This window comes from Saccopteryx bilineata, chromosome 9 (genome assembly GCF_036850765.1).
Source record: "Saccopteryx bilineata isolate mSacBil1 chromosome 9, mSacBil1_pri_phased_curated, whole genome shotgun sequence".
Classification (NCBI taxonomy): Eukaryota; Metazoa; Chordata; class Mammalia; order Chiroptera; family Emballonuridae; genus Saccopteryx; species Saccopteryx bilineata.
The window spans coordinates 83,344,845-83,371,024 of record NC_089498.1 but is presented as its reverse complement, the minus strand read 5'-3'; the positions used below and the strand labels follow the sequence as shown (position 1 = coordinate 83,371,024).

Here is a 26,180-nt window from a genome sequence, read left to right as displayed (position 1 = left end):
AGAAAAAAATGTGCCAGCAAATGGTGAGTGGAGCTGTGGTGAGGTGCTCACAGGATTTGTGGGGCTCCAGGTAAAGACATCCTCTGGAGAATGACCTCTAAGCCAATGCCTGGCAGACACCCAAGATTCAATCTATTCCAAGCAGAGTAAGCTCAGGAAAAGAGAGGCCCAGAGGCAAAAAAAAAAAAGGAAGTTCAGGCATCCCTCTTGGAATGAGTCAGCATGGCCAGAGGGAAGCTCTCATAGGGAGGTGTGAGAATGAGGATGCAGGAACAGAAAGGGCCATTTAGGAGACCCGTAAATAGTGGCTGATGAACTTGAACGTTTTACCGAGGAGTAATTGGAAGCCACTGACAAGGTTTAACTTGGAGAGCAGGATGCTGCTTGCACTTTTCAAAAATTGATTTGGCTCCATTGTTGGAAATGAATTGAGAGGGGCAAGAATTAAAAGAACAATGAGGGTTAAAGTTAAGACAGGATAATGGGAAGGAGGGGTGTAAATTCAAAAAATATTAAGGAGGTTGAATCCTTACAACTTGGTAAGTTTGTGGATTGATGGTAAGCAAATAAGAAAGACCAGAATGACAGCCAATTTTCTGCCTTTGACAGTCAGGTGATGAAGCCAGTTGGGAAGAAGAGGAAGAGGAGGACTGAGTTTGAATATGTTGAGGTAGAGGTGAGATTCCAGAAGGAAAGGACCCATAGGCACAGGGTTCTAGAAGATCATTCATGGCCCTGGCCTGTTTGCTCAGTGGTTAGAGTGTCAGCCTGGCATGCAGATGTCCTGGGTTCAATTCCCGGTCAGGGCACACATGAGAAGCAACCATCTACTTCTCTTCCTCTCACTCTCCCCCTTCTCTCCCTCTTCCCATCCTGCAGCCAGTAGCTTGATTGGTTTGAGTGCTGAGGATAGTTCAGTTGGTCCTAGCATCAGCCTTGGGTGCTAAGGATAGTTTGGTTGATAGAAGCATTGGCCCCAGATGGGGTTTGCAGGGTGTATCCTGGTCAGGGTGCATGCAAGAGTCTGTCTCTCTATCTCCTTTCTTCTCACTTAAATAAAATTTAAAAAATAAAGATCATTAGTAGCTGCTCTTCATGAGACCTCTTTCTAGAGAACTTATCTATGTTCCTTGAGACCTCTCCCAACCTCTGCCCAGATAGAAAAACTCCATGCTTTGCAGGACCCAAATGATCCAGTTCCATTCTACAGAGAAACTGCATTCTTCAGAGCAATATCAGTTTGTAGTAACCTTGGGTAAACAGAATAATATCACTAATGTGAGTAATCCTCTATAAACGAAGAGATTTTAATTGTGCAGATGTGTTTAAATTCTGCTTCATTTTCTACTCCATGTGACCTTGAGCAACTTGAATTACCACATCTTTATGTTCTCATCTGTAAAATGGGATCCTCATAGGTAAACAAGAGTATGTAGAAGGAGACTGAACAGTCCCTAACACATGGCAGAGGTTTGTTAAATGTTATCTGTTGACATTGTTGTGTTCACTGTGAGGTAAGATAACTAGAAGGCCATCTTAGAAAGGATCCATTCTGGTCAAGGTGCAAAGGGGTGCAGACAGGGACGACCTGGGATGGGGTGGAGCTGAGTAGAGTCAGGAGTACTTGTCAGGAAAATGGGGAAAATTAAATCTTTGTAAAAAGGAGATGATTCCTGACTCCTGAGAAAGGGAAACAGACAGTGCAGATACTGAAGGATGTCCACCCAGGCCTCCAGTGGCTGCTGGAGCAGCTGTCACGTGGTGAATAAGAGGTTTGATACCAGAGAGTGAACCCTGAGAGATGAGCCTCAAGGAAAGCAAACAAGGTTCACCCAAGCTAAATGCAGACAAGGGACAGAGCTCTCTCCACTTGGGCTCCAAAGTTTCCGAGGTCATCTGCCTACCAACCTTGTCCTGCTTGCAATTCCTGATGGCTGCCAACAGTGATCCCTGTGGCCACCAGGAGCAACTTCAGGGGTCCCTTAAAATGAGCATTCTCAGAATAACTCCATCTTGCGACAACTTTAAGCCTCTGAGGAATCTTCAGCAATTCAAAAGAAGAGAGAACACAAAGCAAGACATAAGCCAAGCATGTGGGAACTCACACTGGCATTATTCTGAGTTGTAAAACCAAAATCACATGGCACCATTAGATGACATCAGAGTAATGGCAGTGTGAAAGACACCCTTGAGCTCTCCCCTTGAAATTTCAACAAATTGAACAGCTGTAACTCAGCAAAGAAACCCCAGCTAGGCTCACAGGCTTGCCTGAAAAGATCTGTCCACTGAATGGACTAAAGGTGGGAAGGGTTGAAGGTGGCAGAGGATAAGAAGCACTTGTGGTCAGGCTCCAGAGAGGAGAGGAGAGAGACCCTGACTGTCTGGGTTTTTGTCTGCCAGGGCTGCTGAGAGGGGAGACACCAGGAGTGACGAAGTTTCTTCCTGCTGGGAGGAGCAGAGAGATTAGAGATAATTTGGAGAGATACTGAACCAAAGCAGCAGAACGATGGGTCACAGCCAGTGCTCCCATAGTCTGCCAGAAGCCCACACTCAGCAAGGAGACAGAGAAAACCAAAAACAAAGTATGGCCATCCAGCCTCCCAGATCCCTCTTCCCTCACCTTATGCATACTGACAGTGGCAGAGACTTACCCCACAGCTAGCTCTCCAGAGCCACTCCCTCCCCTAAAGAATAGAGATGCTCTGAATCTGGTCCCATGGTCTGTTGAGATGAAGGGAGGAGCATCTGGAGGCCTGAGATCACCGTTGCTAAAGCCATAAAGCCCTTAAATCTCGCCTTCCCCATCAATGCAACTGCAGCCCTGCCTCTATCATTGCAACAGCAACATCTCAGTGGAGGTCAGCCAGGAATTTCACAGAACTGAAACTTGTAAATGGACTAAACTCACTAATAAAGAGGCAGAGTACAGATTGGATCAAAAAGAAAAACCCAACCTTCTGCTGCCTTCAAAAGACATATCTAAGCTGTAGCAACAAACATAGACCCAAAGTGAAAGCTTGGAAAACTATTCTCCTGGCAAATACGTAATACCCAAAAGAAAGAAAGTGTAACCATACTCATATGTCACAATGCTGACTTTAAGACAACAAAGGTAACAAGAAACAAAGATGAACATTTCATAATGATAAAGAGCACACTATATCAAAAAGGCATAATATTTCTTAATATATATGCACTGAATCAGGAGCACCAAAATATATGACATTTACTAACTGTTCTAAAAATAAAAACAGACAAAAACACTATCATACCTGGAAAACTCAACACACCAGAAAATTAATATAAAGAATAGCAACCTTAAATGACACATTAGACCAAATGAACATAATAGACATTTACAGAACATTTCATCCCAGAATATCAGATTAGAATGCATGAAACATTCTCAGGGATAGACCATATATTGGGGCACAAAACTAACCTCCACAAATTCAAGAAGATTAAAATTATATCAAGCATATTCTCTGATCATAAGACTTTGTAATTAGAATTCAATAGCAAAAAGGAAGAAACATTCAAAAATGTGGAAATAAATAACAACACACTTCTAAAATTGACTGAGTCAAAGAAGAAATAAAAGCAGAGATTGAAAGATATATACAAACAAAAATGACAGGACATATCAAAACTTCTGGGATGCCATGAAAATAGTAATGAGGGAAGTTTATATCATTACAGGCTTATATCAAAAAACAAGAGAGATCCCAAGCAAACAACCTACTGTTACATCTGAAAGAACTAGAAAAAGAAAAAGGCACCTCAAAGTCAGCAGAAGAAAGGAAATAGTAGAAATTAGAGCAGAACTAAATGAAATAGAAAATAAAAAACTTTGGCTCAGTGGTAGAGTGACAGCCCGGCGTGTGGAAGTCCCAGTTCGATTCCCGGCCAGGGCACACAGGAGAAGCACCCATGTGCTTCTTCACCCTTCCCCCTCTCCTTTCTCTCCATCTCTCTCTTCCCCTCCCATAGCCAAGGCTCCATTGGAGCAAAGTTGGCCCAGGCACTGAGGATGGCTCCATGGCCTCCGCCTCAGGCACTAGAATGGCTCTGGTTGCAACAGAGCAACACCCCAGATGGGCAGAGCATTGCTGCCTAGCAGGCTTTCCGGGTGGATCCCAATCGGGCACATGCAGGAGTCTGTCTCTCTGCCTTCCTGTTTCTCACTTCAGAAAAAGAAAATAAAAAAAAAACTATAGCAAAAATTAATACAACAAAGAGTGGGTTCTTTGAAAAAATCAATAAAATTGACAAACCCCTGGCTAGACTCAGTAAGAAGAAAAGAGAAATGATTCACATAAACAAAATTCAAAATGAAAGAGGAGAAATTACCACAGAAATCATAAATATACAAAGGATCATACTAGAATACTATGAAAGATTCTATGCCACCGAATTCAATAGTCTAGAAATGGATAAGTTCCTAGAACTATACAATCTTCCCAGACTGAGCCACAAAGAAGTGGACTAAATAGGTTCATAAGCAGGGAGGAAATAGCAACAACTATCAATAACCTCTTCAAAAAGAAAAATCCAGGACCAGATGGATTAGTAAATTTTACCAAACATTCAAAGATTTGGTACTTACCCTTCTCAAAGTCTTCCAAAAAATAGAAGAAGCAATACAGACCAATGGAACAGATTTGAGAGCCCAGAAATAAAACTACATATATATGGACAGATAATCTGCAACAAAGGAGCCAAAAACACACAATGGAGAAAACAAATCCTCTTCAATAAACGGTGCTGGAAGCACATGCAAAAGAATGAAACTCAACTACAGTTTGTCCCCATGCACAAACATTAATTCAAAATGGATCAAAGACCTAAATATAAGATCTGAAACAATAAATTACATAGAAGAAAACATAGGTACTAAACTTATCTTGGTAGTAGAGAACATTTTATGAATTTGCCCCAAAGGCAAGGGAAATAAAGGCAAAAATAAATGAATGAGTCTATATCAAACTAAAATGTTTCTGCACAGCAAAAGACCCTAACAACAAAACAAACAGACAGCCAACGAAATGGGAGATGATATTCACAAACAGCTCTAATAAGGGGTTAATATCCAAAATATATAAAGAATCACAAAGCTCAGCAAAAACAAGCAAACGATCCAATTAAAAAATGGGAAGAGGACCTGAACAGACACTTCTCCCATGAAGACATACAAATAGCCAACAGATATATGAAAAGATGCTCATCCTCAGTAGCTATTAAATAAATGCAAATCAAAACTACAATGAGATACCACCTCACGCTTGTCAGATTGGCTGTTATCAACAAGACAGGTAGGTAATAACAAGTGTTGGAGAGGCTGTAGAGAAAAAAGAACCCTCATTCACTGCTGATGGGGATGTAAACTGGTACAGCCATTACGGAAGACAGTATGGTGGTTCCTCAAAAAATTAAAAATAGAATTACTATTCAATATAGGACCCAGCAATCCCTTTACTGAGTTCTACCCAAAAAACTAAAAAACATTGGTACGTAAAGACACATGCACCCCCATGTTCATTGCAGCATTGTTCACAGTGCCCAAGACATGGAAACAACTAAAAATAGAAAGTTGGATAAAGAAGATGTGGTACATATATACAATGGAACACTACTCAGCCATAAGAAATGATGACATAGTGTCTTTTATGACAACATGGATGGACCTTGAGAACATTGTACTAAGTGAAATAAGTAAATCAGAAGAAGCTAAAAAGTAGATGATTTCACACATAGGTGGGATATAAAACTGAGACCCATGGACATAGATAAAAGTGAAGTGGTTACCGGGGAAGAGAGCTAAAGAGGGACAAATATGTGGTAACAGAAAATGATTTGACTTTGGGTGATGGACACACAATGCAATCAACAGTTCATATGCTAAGAGATGTTCGCCTGATACCTATGTACTCTTATTGATCAGTGTCACCCCATTACATTTAATCTCTAAATTAAAAAAGAAATCACATGGCACCATAGTTTGAGGAGCAGTTTCAATGAGTTAGGGCATGATTTTCCATCCTGTCAGTGGATAGAAACAGTCCTTTTTGTGGCATACTTCAGCTTCCCTCCCAGCCATAAATTCTGCTCTACCCCTACCCCTCTCCGGAGCACAGGCATCTCCACAAGCCCCTGCAGCTCTACCTGTCCCAAGCATTTTAGAATCACTGATGTTAAACCCAGACTGCACAACTCAGATCTTTCTGGAAGGAAGAAAATGGAGCCCATATAACCAGACTCCATCCTGGGTCTGGGCACACGGTTTCTCATGAAACTCTGACAACAACCTGGCAAGGCGCAAACTGTGGGTGAGGGGGCCAACTGGAATCACACAGTTCAAGAAGGAATGGAGGGAAAGGTTAACAATAACATTCCTCCAATTCCTGTCAACAATATCACTGACCGAGTCCTCCTGGCTCATCTCTAAATGTCGGGGTAACTAGATGTTACTTAACGCCACACTCCAACAGTTTACCGTTGAGAAATAATTAAATGGATTTCTGCCTGATCTATTCAGAGTGCTGCAGAAGCCAGAGTGTGCTCTGCTGTTTGAACTGAATAACTAAGTCTGTATTCAAGTGATACCAAAGGGAACAATTCTTTTTTTCTAACTTGGAGAATTTAATTTAAGTGCTTTATCAAAAACTGCTGCTCCGGGTAGATTAATGGCCCACTCTATCTTTCATATTAAATTAATTGAGTGCAGAATGGCTTTGCTGGATTTGAATGGCAGGCCGCGAAGTTTAGCTCATCATTCTTTTAAGAAAGCATAAAGTGAGGAACCAAAAGGGACCTGTATTATCATATCTTTCCTCTGTTTCTGGAGGTTTTTCCATTTTCTCTTGCCACGCAGAACATTAATTAGCAATCAGGCAGCACGGGGCCAGATGATTTCCATTTTCCATCCCTGACGAAACACCAGCCCGGCCCACGACTTTCCATCTCATCGTGTAGCTACAAACAGAGAAACACTTCACCAGCGACAGTCCTTTACCACTTAGAAACACCTGTGTTTTTCCCTCTCACTCAGCCTCCCAACAAGCCTCAACACAAAATGATTGCCCCATTTTACAAATGAAGAAACTGAGCAAGAACCTGCTCACGGCCACACTGGTGAGAGGCAGAGCTAGGGCAGTCCTGCTAGTCTGGCGCTCCTTCCCCACACCACAGTAGCCTCATGTGACTTCCTAATTGTTCTTATCTTTTCAGTATAAGCCTTTGCCCTACGTTGTCTTCCATTCTGAATTTAAATGAATGAATGAATACTTCTTAGCTCTTGACCATCTCATCTTTCTAGCCTCACTTTCATCCTTGAACTTCAGGCTACAGTCACATTAAAACATGCCCCACACCCTATGTACACAATAACTTTGCTTTTGCTGGGTGCTATTCTCTGCCTTCTTGACCTTCCCACTTTTCTCAAACCAAATGTCATTTCCCCCACAGGGTCTTTTCCAATGTTCTCCCTTCTTGGATGGAAAAAGGTATTCCATGCAAGTGGAAACAAAAAGAGAACAGGGGGTAGCTAAACTTGTATCAGACAAAACAGACGTGAAGCCAAAAATGGTAACAAGAGAAAAGAAGATCATTATGTAATGATTAAAAGGTCAATTCATTAAGAAGGTATAACAATCATAAATAAATATGCTCCCAACATTGAAGCAACTAAATATATAAAGTAAATTTTATCCAAAGAAAGAAATAAGCAGCAATACAATAATAAGGATGTCAGTATCCCACTTTCAATAATGAAATTTAGTCATAAAAATCAATAAATATTGGACATGACATCACTTAAGATCAAGTGGACCTAACAGACATGCACAATACAGCTCATTCAGCAGCAGCAGAATATACACTCTTCTCAAACCCACACGGAACATTTTTCAGAATAGATAATAGGTTAAGTCACTAAATAAGTCTTAAAATGTTTAAGAAGATTGAAATCATATCAACTATCTTTTCTGACTACAATAGTATGAAACTAGATATCAATAATAGAAAGAATAATGAATGATTCAAATAGATATAGAAATTAAATAACAAATGAGTCAAAGAAGAAATTAAAAGGGAAATCAAAAAATATCTTGTGATGAGTAAAAACGGAAACACAACATACCAAAACATGGAATGCAGCAGAAGCCATTCAAAGCAGAAAGGCAGTAGTGAGAATTCCTACAAAAAGGAAAAAGATTGAAATAACCTAACTTTACACCTCAAAGAACTAGATGGACAACTGAGCTCAAAGTTGGTAGAAGGAAGAAAACAGTAAAGATTAGAGCAGAAATGAGTAAAATAGACACTAGATAAACAGTAGAAAAGATTAACAAAATTAAAGTTGATTTTTTTTAAAAAAAAACTTTCAGTCAGACTAAGGAAAAAAAGAAGATACAAATAAATAAAATCAGAAATGAAAGAGAAAACATTACAACTGATATCATAAATATACTAAGGGTCATAAGAATCTACTGTGAACAATTACTCACCAAGAAATTAGATAACCTAGAAAAAATGGATAAATTTCTAAAAACACACAACCTATCAAGACTGAATTGTGAAGAAATAGAAAATCTGAACAGAGTAATTACTAGTAAGAAATTTGAATCAGTAATCAAAAACCTCTCAAGAAAGAAAATTCCAAGACCATATGGCTTCATTGGTGAATTCTACTAAACATTTAAAAATCCTTCTCAAACTCTTCCAAAAATTTGAAGAGGAGGGAACACTTCCAACTCATTTTAGAAGGCCAGAATTATCTTCATACCAAAGCCAAATACAAGAAAAAAATTACAAACCAATAGCCTTGATAAACATAAATGAAAAAGAAATTCTGAATGAAATATTAGCAAACCAATGTCAAGAGTACATTAAAATAATTATATACCAAGAGCAAATGGGATATATTCCTGGGACGCAAGGATGGCTCAACATAGGCAAATCAATCAATGTGATGCACCACATTAACAAAATGAATAATATAAATCATATTGTCATCTCAATAGATGCAGGAAAAGCATTTGACAGAATTCAACATCTTTTCATGACAAATACTCTCAATAAATTAGGTAAAGAAAAAAAATGTACTTCAATGTGATAAAAGCCATATAGGGCAAGCCCACTGCTACATGATATTCAATAGTGAAAGAGTAAAAGTTTTTCCTCTAAAATCAGGAGAAGACAAGATTGCCCACTCTCTTGGCTTTTATTCAACATAATACTGGAAGTCCACCTAGATAGACGGAGCAATTAGGAAAGGAAAAGAAATTAAAAAAAAAATGCATCTTGGCCCTGGCCGGTTGGCTCAGTGGTAGAGCGTCGGCCTGGCGTGCAGAAGTCCCGGGTTCGGTTCCCGGCCAGGGCACACAGGAGAAGCGCCCATCTGCTTCTCCACCCCTGCCCCTCTCCTTCCTCTCTGTCTCTCTCTTCCCCTCCTGCAGCCGAGGCTCCATTGGAGCAAAGATGGCCCAGGCGCTGGGGATGGCTCCTTGGCCTCTGCCTCAGGCGCTAGAGTGGCTCTGGTCGCAACAGAGCGACGCCCGGGAGGGGCAGAGCATCGCCCCCTGGTGGGCAGAGCGTCACCCCTGGTGGGCGTGCCAGGTGGATCCCAGTCCGGCGCATGCGGGAGTCTGTCTGACTGTCTCTCCCCGTTTCCAGCTTCAGAAAAATACAAAAAGAATAAAAAATAAAAAAAATAAAATAATGCATCTAGCCTGACCAGGCGGTGGCGCAGTGGATAGAGCGTTGGACTGCGAGGCGGAGGATACAGGTTCAAAACCCCGAGGTTGCCATCTTGAGCACAGGCTCACCTGTTTTGAGCAAGGTTCACCAGCTTGAGCCCAAGATTGCTGGCCTGGGCAAGGGGTTACTTGGTCTGCTGTAGCCTCCCAGTCAAGGCACATATAAGAAAGCAATCAATGAAAAACTCAAGTGCTGCCACAAAAAATTGATGCTTCTCATCTCTCTCCTTTCCTGTCTGTTTGTCCCTATCTGTCCTGCTCTCTATCCCTGTTACATACAGAAAAAAAATGTATGCAAATCAGAAAGAAAGAAGTAAAACTGTCTCTGTTTGCAGATCACATGATATTAAATACAGAAAAACCTTAAAGATTTCAGCAAAAAAAATTGTTAGAATAAACAAATTTGGTAAACTTGCAAGATACAAAATCAACAAAATTGGATACAAAAAAAAATCAGTCTTTCTAAGAACTAACAACAAACTACCCAAAAAAGAAATTAAGAAAAAGATATCCATTTACAACAGTGTCAAAAAGAATTAAATACTTAGAAAAAAAATTAACCATGAAGATGAAAGACCTGTGCATTAAAAACTATGAAACACTGATGACAGAAATTGAAGAAGGCACAAAATAATGGAATGATATCTTGTGTTCACAGATTGGGAAAATCATCATTGTTGAAATACCCATACTACTCAAAGTGATCTATGGATTCAAAATTTCAATGGCATTTTTAGAAAAAACAATCCCTAAATCCCCTATGAAGCCACAAAAGATTCTGAATACTAATGCTGTCTTGAGCAAGTAGAATAAAGCTAGAGGTATCTCACCTGTTAATTTCAAGAAATATTATAAAACTACAGTAACCAAAACAGTATTGTACTGTAATAATAACAGACATGTAGACCAATGGAATAGAAAAGAGAGTCCAGAAATAAACTCATACATATACTGCCAACTAAACTTCAACAAAGTTATCAAATGTACACAAAGGAGAAAGCATTGTTTCTTCAATAAATGGTGTTAGGAATACTGGATATCCACATGCCAAAGAATAAAATTGAACCCTATCTCATACCATACACAAAATTCAACTCAAAACAGATTAAAGACTTAAATGTAAGACCTGAAACTGTAAAACTCCTAGAAGAAAAACATAGGGGTAAGGAACTTCCTTGACATTGATCTTAGCGATGATCTTTTTTGGATATGACACCAAAAGCAAATATAAACAAGTAATGCCTTTTTGTCCCCCAACATGTTAGCGAGGCTGCAGTGGTAGCAGCTGCTTGGATTTCGCTCAGCCACCCAGGGACAAAAAGAAGAAAGATGCAGGACAGTCAGCCAAGAAAGGCAAAGACCCAGTGAACACGTCGGGGCAAGGTCAAATAGAAGTGGTCCAACAGCAAAGTTTGCAACAAGCTCAATAACCTAGTTTTGTTTGACAAAGCAACATATGACAAACTCTGTAAGGAAGTTCTCAACGATAAGCTTCACCCCCAACTGTTGTCTCTGAAAAATTGAAATCCCACAGCTCCTCGCCCAGGGCAGCCCTGCAGGAGCTCCTTGGTGAAGAACTTATTCAACCAGTTTCAAAGCACAGATCTCAAGTCATTTACACCAGAAACACCAAAGGCGGAGGTGCCCAGCTCCAGTGCAGAGCATGAACAACATATCCCACCAGCTGTACATTTTGAAAAAAAACTTTATTAAATAAAAAATAACTACATCAAACTAAAATATTATTGCACAGCAAAGGAAGAAATCAACAAAATGAAAAAGCAACCTATGGTACAGGGAAAATATTTGCAAACCACATATCCAACAAGGGGTTAATATCCAAAATATATAAGGAACTCACACAACTCAATAAAAACAAATAACCTGATTGAAAAATGGGCAAAAGACCTAAATAGATATTACCTCAAAAAAGACATACAGCTGGCCAATAGGGATATGAAAAGATATCCAACATCCTTAATCCCCAGGAAAATGCAAATCAAAACCACAATGAGCTAGCACCTCACTATTTATTGGGATGTCTATTATTGAAATGACAAAGAGAACAAGTGTTAGCAAGAATGGGAAGAAACTAGAATGCTCACATACTGCTTGTGGAAATATAAAAGTGTGCAGTCGCTTTGGAAACAGTACGGCAGTTCCTCAAAATGTTAAACAGTGTTACCATAAGACCCAGAAATTCGCCCTGGCCGGTTGGCTCAGCGGTAGAGCGTCGGCCTAGCGTGCGGAGGACCCGGGTTCGATTCCCGGCCAGGGCACACAGGAGAAGCGCCCATTTGCTTCTCCACCCCTCCGCCACGCTTTCCCTCTTTGTCTCTCTCTTCCCCTCCCGCAGCCAAGGCTCCATTGGAGCAAAAATGGCCCGGGCGCTGGGGATGGCTCTGTGGCCTCTGCCCCAGGCGCTAGAGTGGCTCTGGTCGCAACATGGCGACGCCCAGGATGGGCAGAGCATCGCCCCCTGGTGGGCAGAGCGTCGCCCCTGGTGGGCGTGCCGGGTGGATCCCGGTCGGGCGCATGCGGGAGTCTGTCTGACTGTCTCTCCCTGTTTCCAGCTTCAGAAAAATGAAAAAAAAAAAAAGACCCAGAAATTCCACTCCTAGGTATATATCCAAGAGGATTGAAAATATATGTTCACACAAAAACACACAAATGTACAGAGCGACATTATTCATAATAGCCACAAAATGGAAACAACCCAAAGGTCATTCAACTTACGAATGGATAAACATTAGAATTTTATTCAGGCCTGACCTATGGTGGCGCAGTGGATAAAGCGTAGACCTGTAACGCTGAAGTCATCAGTTCAAAACCCGGGTTTGCCTGGTCAAGGTATATAAGGGAGTTGATGCTTCTCGTCCCTTCTTTCCTTCTCTCTCTCTATCTGTCCCCTCTCTAAAATGAATAAAAATAAAATCTAAAAAAATGTTATTCAGACATAAAAAGGAAGTGCTGATACGTACGTACCATAACATGGTGAACCCTGAGAGCACACTAAAATGAAAGAAGTCAGACACAGAGGCCACAACTGTATGATTCTATTTATATGAAATATCCACAATAGGCAAATCCAGAGGGACGGAAATCAGAATCGTGGTTTCCAGGGTATGGCAGAAGGAGTAACCAGTGGGTACAAAGTTTCTTTTCGTGGTGATGAAAATGTTCTGGAATTACCGTAGATAGTGGTGATGGTTGCACAGCTTTGTAAGGAGACTCAAAACCAATGAATGGTACAATTTAAAGGGATGAATTTTATTTTGTGTGAATGGTACTTCAATTTTAAGTCTGTTTAATGAATCTGACATATGGTTAAGAAAGTTTGAGGGTCTGACCTGCGGTAGCACAGTGGGTAAAAGAGTCAACCTGGAATGCTGAGGTTGCCGGTTCAAAACCCTAGGTATGCCTGGTCAAGGCACATATGGGAGTTGATGCTTCCTGCTCCTCCCCCCTTCTCTCTCTCTCTCTGTCTCTCTGTCTCCTCTCGCTCTAAAAAAAAAAAAAAAAAAAAAAAAGAAATAAAGAAAGAAAAAAGAAAGTCTAAGGACCAGAGGGCTGGGAAGTGGAAGTCACTTCACATCTCTGCTGTCCCTGCTGTGGCCTTGGACCAGGTTGCGTCCAAAGAGCAGCACTCAGCTGCCACCTCCTGTAACTCCCAAGCCCAGCTTCAGTCCTGTCACTCACCTTCAGAAGGTGCCCCTGTGCCCCTTTGTTAAATGCCCTTCTATTTTCTGTATTTCTTATATTTTTGGCATCTGGGACCTTGCTAATCCTAGAGACTGCACCCCCTAGAGCTGGCCAATTCCTAAAGAGTGTAGAGGATGGTCCTTCACGGGTGCCTTTCCCATGCAAACCAACTAATCCAAAGCCCATATCCCAACCACTTTGTTTGTCTAGTTCTTACACTCTGGGTCACACCATCCATCTGCCCTAATCACTCCTGGACCAGGCTCCAAACAACTGGAAATAGCCCCTGCATCCCGGAACCCACTGGAATTATTCCAGCTAGCCAAACATAAGCTTGCTTGCCCTGCCTGCCTTACCTTTTCCACAGAAACCACAAGAAAGGCTCTTGCCCACATCTTCCCTTCACTCCCTCTTTCTCCTGCTTGAGCTTGAGCCTGATTCTACCCCATGTGCTCCTGAGTGGCGCACCGGGTCCTCTGCTTCTAGGAATCTGGGAGTAAGAACTTCTTCCTGCAAGACAGTCCCTTGCACGTCTGCATCTCCTACCACCGTGAGTCACAGAAAGCCCGAGGGCACACCAAAACACCACCCTTCCAGCCGGCCACCCTTCCCTCTCCACCTACCTCCATGCCGCCCGACACTCCAAACTTTACTGGCACCTCATACATTTCCACCTTCCTAAGCACTCCACATTCCTTTGTCACCATGCTCTTACACATGCTGGACACTCCATTCAGAGTGTCCTCTCCAGCCTCCATGCCTCGGCTGTCCCCACGCCACCATCAAGCTGCGCTATAACATGCTGCATGGACACTGTCCCTTGAAGCCCTTAGCCTGCATGTCCATCTCCTGCCTGGCTGGTGAGTTCTCCAGGATAAGCACCACACTCCCTCATCTCTATACCCCAGAGCTTAGCACAGAGCCAAAACATTCCTGGTAACTTGGGAAATGCAGGGTTTTCTTTGTTAGTGTAAGAAATCTCCCCTGCAGGTATGTAAGCTCCCTGAGGGGCAGCCCTCACCCTCTGGCTCCTGGGCGGGACCGGGCACACGGTTGGCCCCAGTAAAGGCTTCTGGCTGAGTGAGTGGACTGGAATGATGGGCAAGCAATAAACAAGTGCGAGGAGAGCGGGTGGGGAGACAGGCAGGCCTCCAGCTGGAGGGCCAGGCTGTACTCACACTGCTCTTCCCACTCCCGCTCCTCCTTCTCGCTGCCGTGGCTCTGCAGCTGGGCCTGCTTCAGGGTCCAGTAGAGTTCCTTCGCCCTCTGTTCCTCTCGCAGGCGGATCTGCTCTTCTCCTCGCTTCCTCTCCTCCTCCTCCTTCTTCTAAAATAGCGTGGGGACAGAATAAACGTCATTAGGTACCAGTGACACTATCTGAGGGCGGAGAAGTGCCGCTGCAGCTCTACAACAGGGAAGAGAGCGGCTGTGGCGGGGTGCGGCGAACCAGCGGTGGCCACCGTCTCAGTGCCTGCACACCTGACATAGCCATCGTCACACTTGATACAGCTGGGGGAAGGATCCAGTGCGTGAGACTCAGAGAACAATTTGTAAAGTCAAGCTCTCTGCAGAGATAAGAGGACTCTGGGCCATCCTTGGCCACACTTCCATTCTAGGGGAAGAAGTGGGGGCTCCTGGTCTTCCTAGAGGTGAATTAAGCAGGATATGATCACATCTTAACCTTACATTCAGGTAAGATATTTCAAAGAGCAGGTTTGTGGCCCCAAATCTCCAACTTTTGTCCCACTTTTAAAAACTTTATTTATTTATTTATTTTTAACAGAGGCAGAGATAGACAGGGACAGACAGACAGGAAAGGAGAGAGATGAGAAGCATCAATCATCAGTTTCTCGTTGCGCATTGCGACTTCTTAGTTGTTCATTGATTGCTTTCTCACATGTGCCTTGACCGTGGGCATTCAGCAGACCGAGTAACCCCCTGCTGGAGCTAGCGACCTTGGGTCCAAACTGGTGGGCTCTTTGCTCAAGCCAGATGAGCCCGCGCTCAAGCTGGCAACCTCGGGGTCTCGAACCTGGGTCCTTCCGCATCCCAGTCCGACGCTCTATCCACTGCGCCACCACCTGGTCAGGCCTTGTCCCACTTTTAAGCTCCAAAAGATCATGCATGTGTATTTTCCTCCACGCTCGTTTATATCAGTGACATGCACATGTTAAACATGCATTATAAGCCCAGGACTTGTTATGAAAACAGTGATTCTCCAAACCACTTCATTCCAATTGATCACACCCTCGTTTGTGCCCAAAGACCACCATTTTCATTTATTTTAGCTATTCCTTCATGGGGTTACATCTATGTCTGAATAATGCTATTGATTTATTAATTCTAGACATTAACTATTGCCTTTCTGCCTGTACATGAGTACTTAGCACTTACATTTCCCAGACAAGTACACATCCATACTTTTCCTCTCCTCTTCTGTATGATAAATTTACATCACAATGCGGTTAAATCAGTCAGCAGTGCAAAGTCCAGTAAGGTGATACAGCCATCAATTCTAAGAAGTACATTTTTTAACTATCTAAGATACGTCTCTGAAATAGCAGCATGTTTCACAACTGAAAACTTGCCTTTTCAATAGGCAACAAGTTTTTTTAATCTTTTTTCTTAAAATAATGATACACTTTACAATCAATGGCACCTCCCCCGAGTGAGAGGAGGAGAGATAGAGAGACAGACACCCACATGCGCCATTAAGGGAATATCCACCCGGCAACCCCCACCTGGGGCCGATGCTCTGCCCGTCTTGGGCCACGCTCACAACCAGGCTATTTTTAGTGTCTGGGCGGAGCTCCATGAAGCTATCCTCAGCACCTGGGGCCAATGGTGCTCAAACCAATCAAGCCATAGCTGCGGGAGGAGAAGAGAGAGAGAAAGAGAAGGGGGAGGGGTGGAGAAGCAAATGGTTGCTTCTCCTGTGTGCCCTGACCAGAAATCAAACCCAGGACATTCACACACCAGGCTGATACTCTACCACTGAGCCAACCAGCCAGGGACATTAATAGAACCTTAAATTCAATAAAATATGGTAATAAAGTAGGGTTTTTTTCTTTCAAATATTTTTCTTGCTTTGTCCTGAGTTAATCATTATTTTTGCTTGAAGTTGGATATTAACTTTTCCTGAGGAACACCCCCACCCCCAGGTACCATCTTACCTTCTCCACTTTCAGCTGGTTGCTGTCTAGCTGCCTGCCCCCCCATCCACTGGGCTCACCTCTTAGCCTTCCCTGAGGTGAAGCCCTTGTTTCTTTGTTCTGTGATTTTGTTTATTTATTTATTTATTTTCTTTATTTTATTTTATTTTTTATTTTATTTTTTGCCACTTCTTCAGGTCGCAGCAACATAGCTTATGTTCCTCAGGTACAGATGCACAAAAAGACCCTTTCTGAGTCTGGCCTGGAAACATCTCTATGCTATCCTCACATATAACTGCTCATGTAGATGAGCTCATAGAGTCTAATAATCATTTCCTGCAGAATTTGGAAGATTGTATCTCTTTTATCTTCTGTATCCAGGACTGCCATTGGTATTCTTATTCTTCTGCATAAGGCAATAATTTTTTTCTAAATCACTGACACTCTGAACTTGGTTTGGATTTTCTTTCTTTGATTCTATGGGGCACTCAAGGCGCTTTCACTGTGGAATCTCAGGTCCTTCTCGCCAACACATCTTGGACTTCTCTGACAAGTTCTTTTCCTCTCGTTTCTCTCTTTATTTTCTAGAAATCCTCTTTGTTGAAAAGCTCACTTCTTGAGTTGATCCTCTCAGTGCCTTATCAGGTCTCTCTTTTTTCCAGTTCTTTTATTTGTGGTTTATTTCCTGGTTGATTGCACTGACTTTATCTTCCAAATCTTCTACTGAATTTTTTATTTCAGCTCTCACATTTGTAATTCCCAAGGTCTCTTTCTTATTCTTGGGTTGTTCCTTTTGGCTTCATTGCCCTCTGTGCTTGTTCATGAATGCAGTAGCTCATCTCGAAGGGTTTTAGAGCTTTTTTCCTCTTTTTTGTTGTTGTTTTTGTTTTGTTTTATTTGGTGTCTGTCATTCATGTTGGAGGCTTCCCTCAGACATCTGATGGTCCCTGACTGTTTATATTCAAGCGAGAAAGTAAGTATCTGAAGGGAGACTCAGAGTGTATGGACAAGGCTTCCTTGCATGGTGGGCTTCACTCTAGGATGACTGGATGAAGAACCAGCCATTTCACTGAGAAACCTTCAAGTGTAAACAGCTAGGGGTCCTCTCTTGGAGATCACTCAGTGTCTTTTCCTCTTTCCTTTCTCGGTAGTGTCCAACCACCAGCATTCTGGGAGTCTGTGGTGGAGGCAGGTTGAGGGCAAGACAGTCCTCAGACCCAAGCAAGCAGGACCTCTTCATGGAAACACCATGCTTTGAAGTGCCTTCTTTGCAAATTTTCTCCCAAGTCCCCCAGGAATGGCCTGAAAGAGTTCTGCTAGGATTGGCAAGGGCAACAAGTCTATACAGGCAAGTGTTCCTGCCAGACCATGTCCCGCATGAGCCCCAGTCCCTGTTTCTCCCCTTCAGGGTACTCACTGACCTTCTACCACAGGCAAGGGGTTAACCAAATGCCCCCAGGAGCCGGGACTCATATGTATGGAGTCAGCCTGGGGCCCAGTGGCCCGGCTCTTCCAGAAGGAGAGCCTGGCAAGCAAATAAAACCTCCTGGCCAGCACAGCACTTTCATCGCAGGATCGTTTAAGATTGAGGCACCAGAATGGAGCCAACAAGCTGGTTTTATGTGGCTCAAATTGTTCATTTGTTATAGTAAAAGACACCACAAAAATAAAATATTTGCTGACCCTGTCCACCCTAAGGGCAACCCTGGCTGCAATCTCCTGTTCAGAGTCCAGACTTGAATTCACCCTCCGATTCCAAGCTGCCCTTCCCCAGCTCTCTCTCCTCGGCTGAAGCACTAAGCCCAAGACCTTTCCCTTCCAATCCCATCTCCTTCTGGTCAGAGGGAGGATGGAAGCTGCATGGGCAGAGAATTAAGACAGGGTAAATGACAGGGTGAATTTAGGCAGCCACTGCAGGCTGCATGACCAGAAGCCCTCTCAGAAGGGGTGACCTGATCTGAGCCCTGAACAATAAGAAGGAGGCCGATAAATGACGTGCAGGAGGAGATATTTCCAGGCAGAGGGATCCACAGGTGCACTGGCCCCACAACTGCAAATGGGTTTGGCACATTTGAGTGAGAATTCTCCTCTGTGGCCGAAGGGGAAAAGGTCAAAATTCTATTTGTGATGCACTTGCGATGCCATCAGATTCTAAGAGGCAGTGGGATGTGTGAGCCTGGGGCTCAAGTCAAGTTCAAGCTGAAGACACTGACTGAGAAGTTACCTGCATAGGATGATCCCTCTCAGCCATGAGACTTCATGTAGTCACAAAGAGCAAGAACGCAGATCAAAAGAAGACACCCAAATTGGCTTGGGATACCCCTTCATTTAAAACTTGAGGAAGAGAGTTGAAGTCAGGAAAGGAGCTTGAGAAGGAGGCCAAGACATAAGATAAAAACCCAGAAAGGCGATGTCCGTAGGGGAAGCCAAGAGAAGAGTTTCCAGTAAAAGGGAGTAAATTGAGCTGCAGGCTGCTGAGACACCATAAAAGATAAGGACAAAGAAGCCGCCACAAGGGACCTAGGGACGAGGCCACAGGATGTGGTGGCAGAGCTTGACAAGCAGCCCTAACAGAAGAAGAGCCATGTCCAGGCAGCAAGGGTGGAGAGGAAAAGTGACAACCCTTTTGACATTTCCTGTAAAAAGGGGCAGAAACAGGAAGTGGCGGGGGGGGGGCAGGAAATGTGGGGTTAGGATAGAAATGGGGTGAGTTATCTGGTTTTAAGACGGAAAGTACTAGGACAGAGGATTAATGACTAATGCAAAATTGGAACCAGAGTCAGTCTGACTCCAAAGCAGAATAAGTTGAGTTTTACTCTGATGCTGTATTTCACCTTCACTGATCACTAGCAGCTCAATGGCACAACAACCTCCCTGCACACTGGCACAGAACTTCACAGTTCACACAGTGGGTTTCCCTTCCTCCTCTGGGGCTCCCTAATCTCAGACTGCAGTCACTGTCTCACTCAACACCCAGGGCACCAACTGAGACAGCTTCCCCCCAGGCACTGCAGACCCGTCGCCTGCCCCCGGGGCCTTCCAGGCAGGTACAGATCTCAGGGACAGGCCAGTCCAGGCCTGTCAGGGCCAGAGAGGCTGCAACGCTCTGGTCCCACTCCCTTGTACAAACAAGGAGGGTAGAAATGAAGCTGCCAAAACAAAGTACCATAGACCAGGGGGCTTACACAACAGACCTTCACTGTCTCTCAGCTCCGGAAAACAGAAGCCAAGATCAAGGTGTCGGCAGGGTTGGTTTCATTTGGTGGCCTCTTTCCTTGGCTTGTTTCTTCACATAGTCTTTCCTTTGTGTTCACACATGTCTGTATCCAGATCTCTTCTTCTTGTAAGGACACCAGTGATAATTAATTAGGGCCCACCCTAAAGACTTCATTTAATTATCTCTCTTTAAAGACCTTATCTTCAAATATGCTTACCTTCTGAGATACTAGGGGTTAGGACTTCAACATATGTATTGTAGGGGGACATAATTCAGCCCATAATAAGGAGAACACCCCATAGGAAAGTGGTCAAATGGCATTTGACCACTCACCTCAAATTACAATGCAATGTTCCCATTCCAAACACATGGGGTTAATATAAAGCAGCAAGTTAATTGACAGCACCTGTTGCCCCAACCCCCCCCCCCCAACCCCTGGCAACCGCCGTTCTACCCTCTGCCTCTAAAAATTCAACTTTTTTAGATTGAAGTGAGATCATGCACTATTTGTCTTTCTGTGTCTGGCTTATTTCATTGAGCGTAGTGACCTCGCAGTCCATCTGTGTGGGTGCAAATGGCAGGATTTCCTCCCTTTTAAGACTGATTAATATTCCATTGTGTGTACATATACCATACTTTCTTTATCCATTCATCAGTCAGCAGACACGTAGGCTATGTTTGGTGAAAGGGTACAAAGTTTCAGTTATGTCGGATGAATAAATTCTGGAGCTCTAATGTACAGCATGGTGACTGTGGTTAATTCTGTATTGTATACTTGAAATTTGTTAAGAGAGTAAATCATAATAAGTGTTCTAACCACCCACTCAGAAAAAAAGGTAAGAAGGTGAGGTGATGGATATGTTAATTAGCTTGACTGTGGTCATCATTTCACAGTGTATACACATATCAAAACACAACATACACCTTAAATATATACAATTTTTATTTGTCAATCATTGATAAAGGTGGGGGGATCACTCCCAAATAAATGTATAAACAAATGCATAATTGGCAGTGCCATTGTTCCCTGAGAGCTACAACACTCAGGGGGCCAGAAGCCTGCAGCAACCTCCATCTCAAAGGAAAATGACTGGCCACTTATGTGACAAAAGCAAGCTCTTCACAAGGATGACAAAAGAAAACATTTTGCGACTACAAATAAAAAGCATTGTCTCTCACTCTCCATGGTCCTTCTACAGTGCTCAACCCTCACAGGTTAAATTGCAGAAAACTCTCATCTTTGTTGCAACAATCAGAATCCTTTGGCCATCTGTGATCACTGGAGAAAGGTCCATCTTTCTTATGTGCAGCAGCCAAAGGCCAATGCAGCCGAAAGGCAGATATGCAAACACTCCCCCTTCTACCTTAGGAATCAATTGCCTTTTTCTGGCAAAGAAAGGCCTTCTGAACTATCCAGCTTATTCAATCCCCCTTCTCCTGATAACCCATCAGTAACAGCACACCACAGGAGCCCACAGGGCCCATTTGCCTCACCCCAATGAGAAATATCTCCAAGACAGATGCTTTTTATGGAAAGCACAGTGGTTTTTGTTGTTAGCATGGCCCCAATAATACCACTGTGCTTTGTGAGGTAACACACTCCACAAAGGCAGGGCCAGCCCTGTGCCACCTATTCCTGCAGCTCCAGTCCCGGCAGGGCCTAGAAGATAGTAGGTACTCCCTACGATGACCAGAAGAGTGAATGAATTAATCAACAGATGAAGGTAAGATGGGACTTTGTGATGCTCCATGATGGGAACAGAGTAAACCACATAATGTTGTCTCATTGATGCCAGCCTCATTCATGAGAAGAAACTCAGATAAAGTCTATGATTTTCAGGAGAAAAATCAAAAAGTAAAAAATTTTCTAACCCCTTGTGATATTATTAGGAACAAGGCAGGGGTAGTTTCTATAGCTTTGGAAGGTGTCATTAAGTGGCCAAAATGAACTCCAACCTTAAAGGAAAAAAAAAGAAAAATAAAGAATGGCTTTCAATAGAAAATGGAGTCCTGGCAGGTTGGCTCAGTAAATAGAGCATTGGCCTGGCATATGGACATCCTGGGTTCGATTCCCATCAGGGCACACAAGAGAAGCAACCATCTGCTCTCTGCCCCTCCTCTCTCCTTTCTCTCCTTCTTCCCCTCCTGCAGCCAGTGGCTGGACTAGTTTGAGCATTGGCCCAGGCCCTGAGGATAGCTCGGTTGGTCTGAGTGTCAGCCTCAGGCACTAAAAATAGCTCCATTGATTTTAGCATTGGCCCAAGACAGGGGTTGCTGGGTGGATCCAGGTTGGGATGCTTGCAGGAGTCTGTTTCACTATCTCCCCTCCTCTCACATGAAAAATGGAGAAAAATCAAAGGACAACATGATAACTGGATTAACTGTGTCTGCTGCTTCTGAGGGAAAGTGGAAGTGGCAGAAGGGGAGTAGGCTGGGAGGTATGGAAGGAAGTCACAGGACCAGAAGCAGAGGGAGAAAGCAGGGCCATTGCTGTCCGTGCTCTGTGGTCTTAAGCAGAGGAAGAAGCATCTAAAGAGCAGTCTCATGAGTTAAAAAAGCAGGAAAATAAAATGCAAATTTTATCTGGCCTCATGATCTCTTTTGTTCTAAAGGAACACTTTCATAGGCATGTGAATTGCATTCAAATGGCACCATCTACAACAGAATGACATTTAAAAGCAGGTTTCCAGCTGTCTGTATCTTCTATATTGAAGTTCCCTCTTTTAACCCAACACAAGATTCTTGGATTTCCGCCTCCACTTTCTAAAAGGAATTTTCACTGTTATCTTTCTTATGACCAGAAAAATAGACAGAACCTGCCTACATCCTCAGCACAGGCTGCCCAGCCAACCTCCCTCTCCCACCGGCTGAGCATCCAGCTTCTCTCTTCTCCTCCCCCCACCAGCTGGCGCCCTCTGCCGGGCGGTGAGACCTCAGCATATCCAGTCAAGCACATTCTCTCTCCTCCAAGTCTGCTCTCCAGGACAGGGGAGGGGCTCTGTGCACCCATCCCCCAGCCTGTGGCTCTAACACATTTGCCCTTTGCTTTCCCTCACCCCAGCATTTAACTGATGTCAAACCTAGTTGATTTCACCACCATTTCTCCATGTCCATCCCCTTCTATCTCCCTCCATAGTCAGAGACTCATCTTTTCCCACCTTGACCACAGCAAAAATCTCCTGACTGTCCTGGCCTTCCACCAAGTTTTCATTATGTGAATCACACCACCACCACCAGTTGGTCTCATAAAACTTGATCTGACCGTGTCCCTTTTTGTATCAAGATGCTCACAGCTTTGCTCTGTGTGCAGAGAACAGTCCACTCCTGACGTAGCATCCAAGCGCTCCACAGCCAGCCTTTGGAGGTTTATGTCTGGATCCAGCCATCCTGTGCTTTTTTCTCTCCCCGCAGCGGAACGTTCATCGTTCCACATGTCTCCTTCCATTTCCTGTCTTCGCTGCGCCCAGAGTCCGGAAGGTGCCCCTCTGCCCTCAGCTGTGGTCCCCCGGGCACGGCTGGGACTAGGCGTTGCTCACAGAGCTGTCCCTCTCTCCTCTGGCCCTGTAAGCCTTCGGAGGGTAGGGACTTGATTGCTACCACCACCCCAGACAACCTGCACTTAGGTTCTGAGGGGAAAAATTAAATTAAATAAATGGTGTTGCTACACACAAGATTCACATTCTATTAGAATCTTGGTGTTGGAAGACAATAAAAATGATCCAAGCCAATCTCTAAGCTGACGCATAAATTCCTTTTGCACAGCTGTCTCACGTGTCTACTGCTGATTAATAAATACCAGAAAAGTGAGTGCTTCAGAACAACAGCCATCTGATTTGCTTGTTATTCTGTAGGTGAATAATTTCAGCAGGGACCCAACTCAGTAGCTCAGCTGGTTAGAGCATCATCCCAACACGCCAAGGTTGCCGGTTAGATCCCCAGTCAGGGCACATACAGGATGTTTCTCTCTCTCTCTCTCTCTCTCTCTCTCTCTCTCTGTCCCCCCTTCCTCTCTCTCACTCTAAAATCAATAATTATTTTTTAAATTAAAAAGTAATAATAATTTGAGCAGGGTTTGGCTGGGTGGCCCTTCTGCTGCACATGGTGCCCGCTGAGGTCAATCACTTGGTTTAGGTCATTCATTCCCTGGAAGAACCAAGAATGCTTCGCCCCCTGTCCAGTGCCCCCACAGCCCCTCCTCTCTGGCTTGCTCGGTTTCTTCACAGCATGGTAATCTCAGGTGGAAGGGCTCTTACAGGTCGCTTCCCAAAGTGAACATGGCCAAAGGGACCGAAGTGGAAGCTGCAAATTTCTTACAGCCAACCCTTAGAAGTTACAGAGCCGTTTTCACAGATCAAAGTGCATCCTACAGATCAAAGCCAGACACCAGGCAGAGGGCGCAAGAGCCTGCAGAGACCCCACTGCCTGGAGGAGGAGTGGCACAGAATTTGCTGCCAGTGTGTTTAATCCACCACAGAAAGCTTTTCAGATGTTGTTTCAGCCTCCACTTAACCATTTCCTGGGATGAGGAGCTCGTCACTGTGCAGGGAAGCTCCTTTACAGACGGCTCTGGCAGGAAGCATCCCTGCTCCTAAACCTGGACCATGCAGCTCGAGCACTGACCTGACCTTCTGCCAGGGGTGCCCTGCCACCTGTCAGCCCCTGCGGAGCCCTGAGACACCGCTCACATTTCTGAGGCTCCCCAAAGTGCAGCTGCGACAAGTCAGAGTAATTGCGTGCATTAAAGCTTGGGCACTTGGCATTTAGCATATTAATTTTTAAACAAAAAACAAAAACAGAATGGCCATAACCTTCTTTGGAAATAACACCAAAAGCTTCCGTTCAGGTCCCTCAGTGAACCTGAATGCCTGACTTTATAAATCCTCAGTGACCCTAACACAGAATGCTCACAATTTATCTTCCTTCAGTACTGATGTTCTGCAGGAGACCATCAACCACAAAACTCTCTGCTGGGACTCAATCCCTCCTTAGTCTCCTGTGAGTTGACTCATGCACCACTGAGTCACCCTAACAGCCTCTGAGGCTCAGCCCTCTCTTTTAGGGAAGAGAGAGGCCAGAGATTGGAACTGGTGACTCTCACTGTTACAGAGATATAAAAAGTACTGGTTTCCTTCGGACTTAAGTAATCATATGCAAAATCAAACAGTATAAACTAAACATAGCTCCAGCATGGACTGGATTTTAGATACTGATGTGGAGTCATTGTTAATTGCAGCAGGTGTGATCATGATTATTGTGGCTCTGCAGCGAGACATCTTCATACTGGAGGTGCCACTGAAGGACTGAGGATTTCATCAGGAGTAAACAAACTAAGGCTCCCGAGCCAAACCTGGATTCAATCCGTTATTTAAAATAAAGTCCACACCTGTTTGTTTACATGTGTCTGTGGCTGCTTTGTGCATCAGTGGCCTGGTTCAGTAGTTGTGAGAGAGAAAATATAGTTCAAAAAGTCTAAAATATTTACCATCTGGCTCTTTACAGAATATAGACTGCTAACCCAAGTTAAAGAGTATGATGTCTGCAACTTCCTTTCTAACTGTTCAGCAAACAACAGCAATAACAAAGTGTATATATGCATATGTGTGTGTATACACAAATATATGTATACACATATACAGTTGACTCTTGACCAACGTGGGGGTTGGGGTACTAATGGCTGCACGGTTGAAAATTCTCATATCACTTAGACTACCCAAAAACTTAGTTATTAATAGCTTACTGTTGACTGGATGCCTCAACATAAACAATTAACATATATTTTATGATGCATGTATTATGCACTATATTCTTATAATAAAGTAATATACAGAAAAGCAAATGTTAAGAAGAAAATTCTAAGAAAAAGAAAATACAGTTACAGTACTTATTGAAAAAATGCGCATATAAGTGGACCCAAGCAGGTCAAACCTAAGTTCCTGAGGGTCACTAGTATTGTGTGTGTGTGTGTGTGCACGCACACATGCGTGGGCATGCGTGTATATGCACAAAGAGAAAGAGAATGCAAATGTGTCAAAATATTAATAACTGGTGAGTTTAATTGGGGAATATGTGAGTATTCATTTTCTTTTTCTTTCAACCTTTCTGCAAGTTTGAAATTTTTTAAATAAAATGTTTTGAGAGTAAATATTATTTCACTTAAAAACTCAACAAAATCTCCTTAAAAATTTAACTCGGCCCTGGCCGGTTGACTCAATGGTAGAGCGTCGGCCTGGCGTGCAGAAGTCCCGGGTTTGATTCCCAGCCAGGGCACACAGGAGAAGCGCCCATCTGCTTCTCCACCCCTCCCCCTCTCCTTCCTCTCTGTCTCTCTCTTCCCCTCCTGCAGCCGAGGCTCCA

At 43.5% G+C, this 26,180-nt stretch overlaps 1 protein-coding gene across 1 annotated transcript in view; it reads right to left on the bottom strand.

The window, feature by feature from the left end:
- The window catches only part of SH2D4B (SH2 domain containing 4B), a 119,649-nt gene that overhangs the window by 61,635 nt on the left and 31,834 nt on the right, over positions 1 to 26,180 (bottom strand). The window contains exon 5 of the mRNA XM_066242741.1: positions 14,636 to 14,783. Coding sequence (XP_066098838.1) covers positions 14,636 to 14,783 — 148 coding nt within the window. The remainder of the gene's footprint in view (positions 1 to 14,635; positions 14,784 to 26,180) is intronic.